The 13,028-nt window shown below is 40.8% G+C and overlaps 1 protein-coding gene across 3 annotated transcripts in view; it reads right to left on the reverse strand.

Annotated features, from left to right (window-relative positions):
- The window catches only part of LOC119725359 (transforming growth factor-beta receptor-associated protein 1-like), a 49,630-nt gene that overhangs the window by 17,332 nt on the left and 19,270 nt on the right, over window positions 1–13,028 (reverse strand). For all 3 annotated transcript variants that reach the window (XM_038196759.1, XM_038196758.1, XM_038196760.1), the window contains 5 exons: window positions 12,429–12,620; window positions 11,400–11,593; window positions 10,798–10,866; window positions 9,842–9,914; window positions 8,816–8,950 (listed from right to left, as the gene is read on the reverse strand). In XM_038196759.1, the coding sequence (XP_038052687.1) occupies window positions 8,816–8,950; window positions 9,842–9,914; window positions 10,798–10,866; window positions 11,400–11,593; window positions 12,429–12,620 (663 nt within the window). The remainder of the gene's footprint in view (window positions 1–8,815; window positions 8,951–9,841; window positions 9,915–10,797; window positions 10,867–11,399; window positions 11,594–12,428; window positions 12,621–13,028) is intronic.

Below are 13,028 nucleotides of genomic sequence, written 5' to 3' on the forward strand. Positions count from 1 at the left end.
TACAACACTGCCCCGGTGTTGTAGAGTGTCTCATGGCCTGATAAACAGGGGTAATAATTGTGAAGGGCTTTGCGACCTTTGGGTTCATTTGCTCATTGTGAATTTATTTTTCGTTTGAAGCAACAAATGTGCTTAAAATCTTGAGTACATGTAGGCTGCAAAACAACTAACCTGTTTTGAGTAACATGTACATGTAGCTCAGTGGCTCCAATATTAATGTACTATTTGAGAAAACTGAGGAACACATGTACATGTACATGTACCAGGGCCCAATTTCATAGAGCTGCTTAAGCAGAAAATTTGTCTAAGCACAAAAAAACATTGCTTTATAAGATTAGGTTACCGGCCAAAACTCCATGTGATGTACATTGCTTGTGACTGGTATTTAGCTGTTGTTTACTTAGCATTATAACAATTGCATGGAGTTTTGGCCGGTAACCTGATTTTATTAAGCAAGACGTTTTTGTGCTTAAGCAAATTTTGTGCTTAAGCAGCTCTATGAAATTGGCCCCAGGCGTGCAACTGGGAATTTAGAGGGAAAAAAACTCCAAACCACACAAGACTTTGTAAAGTATTTTTCAATTTGTAAAGGCATTCATGAGAAGTAAAAAACGAGGAAATCAGCGGATCCGAGGAAAAGTTGCATGCCGGATGTACACATTTTGGGGTCTTGTATAAAACTGGATTCCATTCCTAGCGCACACACAAAAAAGTGTGCCCGCTGGCACACTTCTTTATAACTACCTTCCGTGACTGTTGTCTTACGATGGAAACCATTTCTGGTGGATTAATTTCACAGGGTGTTTTGGGAACAGTCCAATCTTCGCTTCGTGTGGGGTAATTTTCATAAAATCGGTGCGTTTCCGGGTAATTAACGCTGTTCCTACATGTTTGCCTTTAACCCTAACAGAACTCAACCCATCAAACCCCAACAGCATGTTTTGTTGGAATCTGTCAGGATGGGTACAGTACCCCTAAACTGACAGTCTTTTACATTGGGTTGGCACACCTCCAGAAACAAAGTCGGAAATGTGTGTGTGCAGTTTCCCATGTGGTGTTGGAATTTGCCAGGATGGGTATGGTTCCTAGTAAAATATGCTGGGTAGTTAGGGTTAAAAGTAAACTATTACCCACATGTAAAAACCACAGATAGTTGTTTTTGGAAAAATCCTGTACTTTTCCTCAAAAGAGGTCAGACTAGACGCACGACGCTGAACCCAAGTTTTAGCTAAACAAATATTGCATTATCTGTGAAGTGCTGTCTCTTTGGGAAGCGCCAAGCGTGAATCCTGGTTGTTTGGGGGAAGAAAGAAAAAAAAATTGAATACCCAACTCCCACAAAGTTGTTTTTGGCAGAGTGTTTTGCATCATTGCTTGTACTTTTTTTTGAAGGAAGTGGCTGGAAAGCAGGAATTTTTGGGGGCATTTTTTTTTTAAATGCTGATCTTTGCCTTTGCAAAAAGAAAAACAATTGTTATGTAAAAGTGTGAGCTACATGTAAAAAAGGTGACACTTTGGTAGCATTTTAAAATAATAATAATGAAGTAAAGATAAATGACCATTGTCAATAACCATTTTGCGGCACTGCAAAGCAATGAAATTCATTGTACTAAAGTGTTTAGTCCTACTCTTCCAGTATTTTTTTTAAATTTTTTTTTAAAAATCTTTTGATATCTCTTTTTACTAATAACCTTTTTTTTTAACTGAACGTATAACTACATATTTTCATAATTGTATTGTTGGCTCGCTCTTCTTAATTTTTTGTGTGTCTAACGCTGTGTGCTAATTTTTGGTCGTTTTATACTAAGACTATTCTACTTTTTATGTAAATTGAACAAATGTATTGTTTTCCCTAATTCAGCCCTTGGCTGCGATGGAAAATGTCTTTAACAAACCATGAATAATATAATAATAAAAGTATCGCTGATGAGCGCTGATATTTGTCATATCGCAACAACGACATAGCAGAAGAAGGGAAGTCTTGACAAAAAAAATAGTAGTAGTTGAATCATGTAGTAAAAACCGAAAGCGTTTTTTCTTTCGGGCACCGGATTGGCAGATAAAATCTAGTGAATCCCATTGTGAACATGGCTTTCGGTGACCTTGGACGTACCAGTACAGACAAGTATGCGCCATTTTTTTTATTTCTGGAAAAATCGTAGGGCTCATCGGGCCATGGCGGAACTAAATCTTGTTTGTTGTATGCTGCGGCAGTAGTTGAAGGGAAAAAAGATAAACAGGTGTTTCTGGAGAGGGTGGGGGAGTGTTATGTCTATAGACCTGTACCATGCTGCCACCATTTCAGTCATGTTCCCTGTATCCAATAACAGTACTGAATGATAATGTTTTTGTGCAAAAAGGAGCCAGACTATTTTTCCTTCCAGCCTCGCTTTGGTTACGTTGATTTGAATGGGAGAAAAAATCAAGATGGCCGCATCATGATAATGGTCTATACCTTTGTTGGCATGTGCATTGTACATTCGGCGCAATTTGGCTGTGATGTCGAGACCCAAACGGTCCCATTTTTCAAACGGTTGTTTTTCAAATTTTGGACAAAGTGTTACAAATGGGTTCGTCGTGCTATTGTAGAGTTTCACCTCTGATAATAGAAAGTTATTCACTTTTGAATGAGACATTGAACAAAAACAAATCAACCGACGTTTAATTATTGAATGATTTCTTCCTAAAATTGGAGTCATTGGCTGCCGGAAAATAGTGGCTATCGTAGGGTGGTGATATTTTCTGGCAAAATGAAGGTCCTTTTTTCAGAGGGTTACAGACGCCCAAAACCGGAATAAAGTTTGTCTGTTTTCATTAAAACAAAACACAAGTTTAAAAGTTTTTTTAGGAGAAAACATTCCAGTTTTTTTTTTAAAAAGCACAGGGTATGCAATTTTGAGCTTTTTGTTTTTAAGTTTTGTAAAAGAATTATGAGAGCAAACGTTTGAAAATGGACAGTCAAAATTCGCGTTGTTGGCATCGATGGATCTAGAATAAAAATTGCAAATAAAAAAGCAGCCCAGAAAATATAACTGAAGAAAAGAAATTGAGAACAAAATTGCCTATTATGCTTAACACCTTCCCAAATCCTCCAAAATCCTCTTTGCAAAATGGAGGATTTCGCAGGATTGAGGCTAGATGGCAAAAACTTGTGGCTGATTTTGGAGGATGCACTGTGTCAAGGTCTTGGGCCGGACCTCTTGTTGTTTATGCCCAGCCGTGCATACACTTAGTCCTTGATTATACTTGAAATCCTCCGCACTGCTCCAGGATGTCACTGGCTCTGCCTCAACACATTGACAGTGATTGCCGGAGGCTTTTGCAGGATTGAGGCACTGGTCACTCCTCCAAGGACCACATTCAAGAAACAACAGAGGATTTTTGCAGGATTGAGGTTGCATCCTAGCAAAAATGCCTAGTGGATTTAAGGGATAAAGGAAATTTTCTAGTCCTTTTTTCGTTTCTTTTTGCTCTTCTTTGGCCCCCACTTTTTGTGAACAGTGTCGGAAGATATTACAAATACAGCCCCTGATTAAAAAAAAATAAAATGAACCAGTCCTTTCCATATCACAAGAAAAAAAACCTTGTCATCAGGACAAATACATGTAGCTGTTCATGGCAGGTACTCACAAATATGTATCAATTAACAGCTGTGAACAGGTCACATTACATTCGGTCAACAAATTTTATGATCTTATTATTCATAAACAGAGTTTTATCACTTTCATGAAAAGTAAAACAGCGTATAAATGCAGCGCACAGACCCAACTACCCAAATTATCCTGGTATGTATTAAAACAAACACCTACTTCACCCGAACTATTCTGTAATTATTTCAGAACGAATAATGATAATTTGATGAGTTGTGCCTGTATAGGCCCCGGTACATCATGAAAAAAAAACAGGATTACAAAATGACAAACGCAATTTAAATTTGGAGCGGGTGGTTGCACATGTAATATGCAGAGTCATTAGGACTAACAATGCGAGGAACGGTGCGACAGTCAAGGCTATGGGGGTCGTCTGCACTTTACCTTTTTATAGACGCGCCGGCTAATAATGGACGACACGCAATGTGTAGGGATACAATGTACGTGTACGTGCCAACCGTCGGGGGGATGGTATGGTTGACATGATTGGGCAACAAATTCAATAGGATTCTCTCTTATTTTTTTCGATATTTTGTTTGGTTTCGTTGGGGACGGGTAGTCATGTGATGACTTTTTGCATAATTTTTTGGGGGGGGGCGGTACGAGAATGTCCAATGTACATGTAGTTGAAGTACAGAATTCTCAGATAAGTTTACTGTTGCTCGTTTTTTTTTTCTGGAGTAGTTGAAGGGAACTCTACCGAGTAGGCAACGCAGAAATGTTTTCCAGTTTCTGTTTTGCGTTTTCGAGGAAGGACAGGCTAGGATGATTTTGCACAATTTTTGGGTTGTCGGAGAGCGACAGATACTGTAGCATGTACAGGATTTTGTTTGTTTCTACCGTTATTTCTTGGATATTTTGGGAGAATCCGGCAAATATGCCACAGAACAGAACTCAACCCGTCAAACCCCAACTGCATGTTTTGTTGGAATCTGTCAGGATGGGTACAGTACCCCTAAACTGACAGTCTTTTAAATTGGGTTTGCACACATCTCCAGAATCAAAGTCAGAAATATACATGTGTGTGCAGTTTCCATGTGGTGTTGGGATTTGCCAGGATGGGTATGATTCCAAATAAATCATGCTAGGGAGTTAGGGTTGGTTTCTGCATAGAGTCTATGGTGTTTTGTTTGCGAAATCTCGGTTTGCTCTTACAGCTTAGGTTCATTTCTGGTTTTAGAATCATTTCAGGACCCTTTCATGCACAGTCTGTATGGGAATTTGATATTCCTGATGAAGAAATCAGATCAATGTTCAGACCAAGTTTCAAGTTGGGGGCTTACAAATCTCATTGAGCCGAAACCTGAGACGACGCCAATGTTTAGTAAATGGCAAGTGTTTCAAGACTGAGATGATGACACCACGATGCAGAAGTGCTTCGGATTTGGAATGATCGAAAAATCGTTTGCTGTGCTTTCCACATCAGTCCAGTCCAATATGGGGGGCAGCGTGGGTGGGGTCAAAGTTCACTACGCTGGCTTCCATTGGTCACAATTGGTGTTGGGAATTTGCATCGAGGGCTGGGATTGGTCAAGAGCAGGAGCACGCTTGTGAGACAAGAATTGGTATTGGACAGTTCATGTTGAGGTGGTTTCCTGATTGGTCCAATTGCTAACTATGCAAGGACCAAATGCAAAGCTGATTTTTGTTGATAGATCTAAAATCTACATGTACTACAGATTGACTATTCAAACAAACACGACAAAGAAATTCCTTTAGCGTTGTTCATCCTCTGTTACTTGTGACCTGCCTTGTGATTTGACTTGTGACCTGCCTTGTGATTTGACTTGTGACCTGCCTTGTGATTTGACTTGTGACCTGTCTTGTAATTGACTTGTAAACCGCCTTGTGACTGACTTGTGACCTGTCAGGTGATTTGACTTGTGACCCGCCATGTGACTGACTTGTGACCTGCCTTGTGATTGACTTGTGACCTGTCTTGTGACCAACTTGTGACCTGTCAGGTGATTGACTTCTGACCTGTTAGGTGACTGACTTGTGACCTGTCTTCTGATTGACTTGTGACCCGCCTTGTGACTGACTTGTGACCTGTCTTGTAATTGGCTTGTGACCTGTCTTGTGACTGACTTGTGACCTGGCAGGTGATTGACTTGTGACCTGCCTTGTAATTGGCTTGTGACCTGCCTTGTGATTGACTTGTGACCTGCCTTGTGATTGACTTGTGACCTGCCTTGTGATTTGACTTGTGACCTGTCAGGTGATTTACTTGTGACCTGCCTTGTGATTTGACTTGTGACCTGACTTGCAACTGACTTGTGACCTGCCTTGTGACTGGCTTGTGACCTGCCTTGTGATTGACTTAGACATGCCTTGTGATTGGCTGGTGACCTGCCTTGTGATTGGCTTGTGACCAGCCTTGTGACTGACTTGTGACCGGCCTTGTGATTGACTTGTGACCTGCCTTGTGATTGACTTGTGATCTGCCTTGTGATTGACTTAGACATGCTTTGTGATTGACTTGTGACCTGCCTTGTGACCGACTTGTGACCCTGCTTGTGACTGACTTGTGACCTGTCAGGTGATTGACTTCTGACCTGTCAGGTGATTGACTTGTGACCTGCCTTGTTATTGGCATGTGATCTGCCTTGTGACTGACTTGTGACCTGCCTTGTGATTGACTTAGACAAGCCTTGTGATTGGCTGGTGACCTGCCTTGTGATTGACTTGTGACCTGACTTGTGACTGACTTGTGACCCGGCTTGTGACCTGGCTTGTGACTGGCTTGCAACAAACTTTCATTGGACTTGCAACTGACTAGCTAACTTCTGATTTAATTTCTAACTTATCTTGAGAAATGATTTGTGATTGGACCTATGAATGACTTTTTGATTGACTTTTGATTGACTTGTAAGTGAGTACTGATTGGCTTGAGATTGACTGGCATTTTGACCAGATAAAACAAATCTGAACGAGAGCCATTCATTTCAGGTACGACTTCAAAGAGAAACGAGGAATTTCGACTTTCCAGCCTGCACACCTTCAGTCGACTTGGAACTCTTTCAATATCAGGTGAAGTCCAATAGGGAGGGCATCGCAGGTGATTGACAAGCACTGCGGTCCAACCTATTGGTCAATACCTGGTCACATGACACATCAAAGGCGGGGCTATGGAGGGGGCTACTCTCTCATTGGTGAATGATGTTTCAGAGGAAGGCCAACATGATACAGGTAAAAAAACATTGGTCTTAAAGGGAAAATACAACATTTGCAAACATCAAAAAATAAAACTACCAAATCATTTTGAAATACCTTGCTGGACTGTTAGTGAATGACAGTGTAAAGCATCCTGTAAAATCATGGCACCTGGTATACTGTCATTTTCAAGAAAAGTGGTATTTTTGTATCAATAGCCAACGCTGGTCGGCCGACCAGCGTTGGAAAAACTGGCATTTTTTCAAATACTGGCCCCAATTGACCATCGCACTTGTTTGCAATCGATTACAAACCTATGAACGGGTACAAGACAGCTAGACTGGTTCCCTGACCTTACAATTCCCAAATGTATGTAAACTGCTCTGTTTCTTCTTATATGGAGTCAGGGAACCAGACTACAGGAAAATGATTGTTTTTCTTAGTTTTTACAGCATTTTCGAACCCAAAACCTCAAAAAGTCAGTGTAACTATATTTGCTATATATTTCCAACCCCCCAATTCCATCCATTTCTGAAAATTACAGCAAAAGCAAATGATGTATATTCTCTTTAACCCTAACCCCCAAAGGGCTGGTTGGGGGTCAAGTACCAAATACCACAGAATACTAAATGTGCTGTGCACACTTGTATGGAAAGAAATTAATACTACAGGTTACTACTCAATGGTATTTTGTAGCATGGGGGGCGGTTAGGGTTAAGGTGATTGACAAGCAATGCTGTCCAGCTAATTGGTTAAGAAAGTTCTGCAATCCAACCTATTGGTCAATACTTATTGGTCAATACTTATTGGTCGATACTTATTGGTCAATACCTACTGGTCATCAGAAGCGGGGCTTTTAGGACACTTGAGAGGGGTTAAGGCAAACCTAACAAGTTGTTCAGTCAATTGCTACTAATGAACCTAATCTCAGTAGAATCGCGTCAGCGCAGCCTGTGAAATATTGTCCAATTACATGTACATACAAATGGATGCGGTGCAGGCAAAATGTGAGACAAACAAAACTTAACGTACAAAAATACCATCAGGTTGTCTAAGGGGCGTGGCTAACTTGCAAACGGCGATAGGTCAATTGCTTCCTGCTCGTGGGCATTCACCCAGTAATAAACCATTGCTATGACGTCACACTATTGTTAAAAGTGTGGATTCGGAACTACGAATCTGTTACGCTGGTCACCACGTGTGGATTCGGAACGAAGAATCTTTAGTAAAGTGTGGATTCGGAATTAAGAATCCACACTTTGAACACGTCAGACAATTGTTCTCTATAATGAGCATTAATAGGACCGTATGCGTGAAAATTTCCTTCCGAAATTACCAATGCATCTTCCCTGTCAGATTCTCCGCCGTCACTGCAAAACCTACGGTACTTCGAGTCAGAAAGAAATCATCGTCTGAACTATCAATTTGTCAACGGAAGGAGCCAGGACAAATGTTGCAACCTGACGCCACTTTTTTTCCTCCATATATCATCTCAATGAAGGGCATTCATTGCAAAAATGATGATAAGACATGAATCTGGGACTGAGAAATGTTTCCAATTTTGTTAGGAAATACTTTAAAAAAAATTCTTGACTCTCCATAGACTTTGTACACAATCGCTGAAGTGGCGTCAGGTTGCAACATTTATCCCAAGTCTTTTCATCTCCACTCACTGTTAATGCCAATACTTCTTTTGACGCAATGGTTTAAGTCGAAGAATACCCTCGCAAGTGTGGATTCTTAATTTACGAATTCACTCGGCGCTCCGCGCCTCGTGAATTCTTAAATTACGAAACCACACTTTCTCGTGTATTTTCCTTAACATAAACTTCCCCAGGTGGATGAATGGAGATATAAGAGAGTGTTAAACTCCTGGTACAGGCTTGGGCAAAAACCCGAATATAAGCTCTGTACTCCGGTTTTGCCTTAAAAGAGGGATTCACGGCATTTGGTCCTCATTTGAACTTGGTCTTGATCTGGAGACCCCCCCAAAAAACCCAAACCAAACCTACCTCCAGCTTCTTGGTGAAGACGAGATGCTCTAAGTATCGCATGACCGCCATGGGGTAGGCGTGGAGGTAGTCGATCACCGTGTCTGGTCGCATGCGCTCCGTAAGGGCCTCCGACTCGGACCTATCGGTGAAGATCTGAAGGAAATGTACAATAATCAGAACAGGCTTCACTAGTGGCAAAGATATTATTTTATTTTGGCAGAAAAAATAAATACTTCTGCTTCTGGTTTCCCTACCTACCCTATTCTGACAGCCCCTACCCTAATTTTTTTAATGAGAAAAATGAGAAAAACACACCCCAATGAAATCAATTTCAACCTTTTACCCTTGACTACACGCAGACATCTCCATATAATCGAAAAGAAAACAAATTGACCTAAAAAAAAAATTCCCTTCCTACCTACCTTATTTTCGAATGCCATGTAATCAGAAGCAGAACTGTTTTTTTGTTTTTTTTATGCTAATTTCTTGTAGTCTATGTTTACGTAAACAGATTCGGCAAAAACCGACCAATCAGCAGGCGCCTTCTTTATGCGCGTAAATTGAGCTCCCCACACGCGTAAACATCACGCTCACGATGAGTAGCATTTTAAAACAGGTTGTTGCATTACAAAAATGAGCATCAAATTGACCAATCACAAATCTTAGTCCTGATTTCGGAATGAAATGAGGTCACGCATGTTTAGATATATCAGACGTTATACAGGAGACTGGGCTCTGTAGATAACGGATGATACTCAGGCTTGGTGAAAGGTCACAAATTATTAAATTCTTCTTTTTTGTTTTGTTTTGAAAACTGGACATGTGACTGTTCTTGACCAATGGCGTTAAATGAATCTGCGACATGACATAGCGCGGAGTGCAGGCATGCAACTGAGAATTTAGAAAAAAAAGAAAGGAAATTCCAAGCAATACAAGACTTTGTACAGTGTTTTGAAATTTGTAATGGCGTTCATGAGAAGTAAAAAACCCAGGAAATCAGCGGATCCGAGGAAAAGTTGCATGCCTGGGAGGGGTCACACGTACCTTTACTCCCAGGTTGGGATCTTTCTGCAAAGCCCAGTCCACGTACCTCCAGACTAGCTCATGATCGCTCAACCTGGGTAAACATTTTTTTTTAAAACACAATAAATTCAATAAATTCCCTCCATAAATTTCAATGAGCATTCACTTTTTGACACAACAATTAAAGGGAATATACATCATTTGCTTTTGCTGTAATTTTCAGAAATGGATGGAATTGGGGGGTTGGAAATATATAGCAAATATAGTTTCACTGACTTTTTGAGGTTTTGGGTTTCGAAAATGCTATAAAAACCAAGGAAAACAATCATTTTCCTGTAGTCTGGTTCCCTGACTCCATTTAAGAAGAAACAGAGCAGTTTACATATATTAGGGAATTGTAAGGTCAGGGAACCAGTCTAGCTGGCTTGTACCCGTTCATAGGTGTGTAATCGATTGCAAACAAGTGCGATGGTCAACTGGGGCCAGTATTTGAAAAAAAGCCAGTTTTTTTCCAACGCTGATCGGCCGATCAGCGTTGGAAATTGATACAAAAATACCACTTTTCTTGAAAATGACAGTATACCAGGTGCCATGATTTTACAGGATGCTTTACACTGTCATTCACTAACAGTCCAGCAAGGTATTTCAAAATGATTTGGTAGTTTTATTTTTTGATGTTTGCAAATGTTGTATTTTCCCTTTAAATAAAAACGGCCACAACTTTCTTATTTCTGCACAGAAGGCCTTGATTTCTATAATTACCTGAACAATTATACACACAATAGTTTTGGCTAATAAATCATTCCTTGATGGTGGAAATCTAGATTGAATAAAAAAAGATTTCAACATGCAGGTTATTTTTCACGCTCTGGTGATTTCCAAATGACGGAGCTGAGCACAAAAAAAATATGGTTTTGGGGAGAGCCAAGTCAATGTGAATCACCGTAACATTTCATTTTTAACAATTTTGTTCTTACCTTGATAAGAAATCAACAACAAACTCCAGGCCTGGAAACGAGTCGTCTTTCAACTCCCCGTCACATAATCTGAAAATTAAAAAAAGGACACTGTGACCTCACTGCTCAATGAAACCACTTTATAAACAAGATAAGCCCCTCCTTCTTTGACCAAATATGGATTGTGTTCATACCCGCGATGTGTATGTAAAGCCACTCCCACCTTGACCACGTATGGCATGTTATTAAAATCTAAACTTCATAAAATCTTTGACATATGGCATGTTATTAAAATCTAAACTTCATAAAATCTTTGACAAGTCTCATGAAAATAAGGCCCGCCCACCTTTACAATACACTGAGGGTTTTCTTAGTACAAGTATCTCTATGACACTGATACAGTCAGCATGAGGGGTGGTCTCTCTAAAGATTAGCCCCTCCTACCTTGCCCATATATGGAGTGCTTTTTCATCATCTCTTCGACACTTACACAGGAGGCAAGAGGGAGGTCTCTTTTATAAGCTCCTCCCACTTTGACAATAAAATGGAGCATTCCTCAATTACCCGAAAATTATATGGAAGTATCCTGATGGGAGATCTCTAGAAAGACAAGCCCCGCCTACCTTGCCCATGTATGGAGTGCCTTCTCATTGTCTAGGTGGTACCTGTACAGCAGGCCTAAGGCATGGTGCCTGCTGAATCTTTGCAGGACCTCGGGGGCATCTTTTAACGAGCAGGTGTTCTCAGACGAGACCAAGCCAATCAGCTTCTCGGGATCTGTCTCGGCATAAAGCTTCAGCAAGGCAGTGTCCACCTCCTGAGACACCAAAAAGTGCGTGAGGACTTATGAGATTGACTGTGTCCTACCGGTATCTATGAATCATAACTAGCTCCTCCCACCTTGCCCTTATATGGAATTTTTTCATCATTATCCTTAAAAAAAAAAAGGCTCAAAAAAGTGAGCGGTGACTCATTAGATGCATTGTGTGTATTATTTATGAATCATAATCGCCTCCAAACTCGCCCATATATGGAATTTCTTATTATTATCCTTATCTAAAAGGCACAGGAAAGTGGGTGGTGTTTCACGAAACTCATAGTTTGCTATTATGAGTTATAAGCTCCTCCCACGTTGCCCATATATGGATGTTCTTTATCATTATCCTTGAAAAGGCCAAGGGCAGGTCTCTTTGAAATCTAAAGTAACACATCTAAGGCCAAAAAAAAAAAAGTCTCCGGTTTCTGGTATGGAGCTTGTCCAAAAAGTGGTGCGACGACGCCTTTTTTTTTTTTTTTTTACCTGACTTTTTTGCTTCAAATGTCGGCTGATGACTGCAAATGGTGCCCGACTAAACTTAGTGCAAATATATGGGAGTCCAGAGAGGCCACATAAAGCTTATTCTCGATCATAATAACCCCATCTAAAAACACGTTCAAATTGTGCAGCAGCAGGATTCCAGTCAAACCAGTGAGTTTGGCGGTTTTCAGACATCATCTTTTATTGAAAAAAAAAACTTTTTCATTTTGCCGACGCGCATGGCTACGGCGACACGCGCGCATACCAGAAACCGGCGACTTTTTTTTTTGGGGCCTAATTCTCAATTAGGCAAATATTCTTGATTGGGCAACTATTCTCAATTGGGCAAACTGACCTCCCTGTACCCGATGCTGAGCTCTCCGCCCCGGATGCTGTCCAGGTACCCGGCTAGGAACGTCTTGCACTCGCACAGCCGCTCCTTGCTGCCTCGCACGACGGACGAGATGTCGGCAAACTGGTGGAGAAGGGGACTGGACCGGTTGAAGTTGGAGGTGGAGGGGAGGTGGTTGGGGAAGATACTGATCAGCTGTAAGATAGACGGGAAAAAGAAATACTATGGCTTCTATTTGGTTTGCGCATGAAGAAATGTAATAATAATAATAATAATAAAGAACATTTGTAAAGCGCTGGTCTCCACCTAAGGCCAAAAAAAAAAAGTCTCCGGTTTCTGGTATGCGCGCGCGTCGCTGTAGCCATGCGCGTCGGCAAAATGAAAAAGTTTTTTTTTCAATGAAAGATGATGTCTCAAAACCGCCAAACTCACTGGTTTGACTGGAATCCTGCTGCTGCACGATTTTAACGTGTTTTTAGATGGGGTTACGGTCGAGAATAAGCTTTATGTGGCCTCACTGGACTCCCATATATTTGCACTAAGTTTAGTCGGGCACCATTTGCAGTCATCAGCTGAAGCAAAAAAGTCAGGTAAAAAAAAAAA

This window comes from Patiria miniata, unplaced genomic scaffold, assembly GCF_015706575.1.
Source record: "Patiria miniata isolate m_02_andy unplaced genomic scaffold, ASM1570657v1 HiC_scaffold_19, whole genome shotgun sequence".
NCBI lineage: Eukaryota > Metazoa > Echinodermata > Asteroidea > Valvatida > Asterinidae > Patiria > Patiria miniata.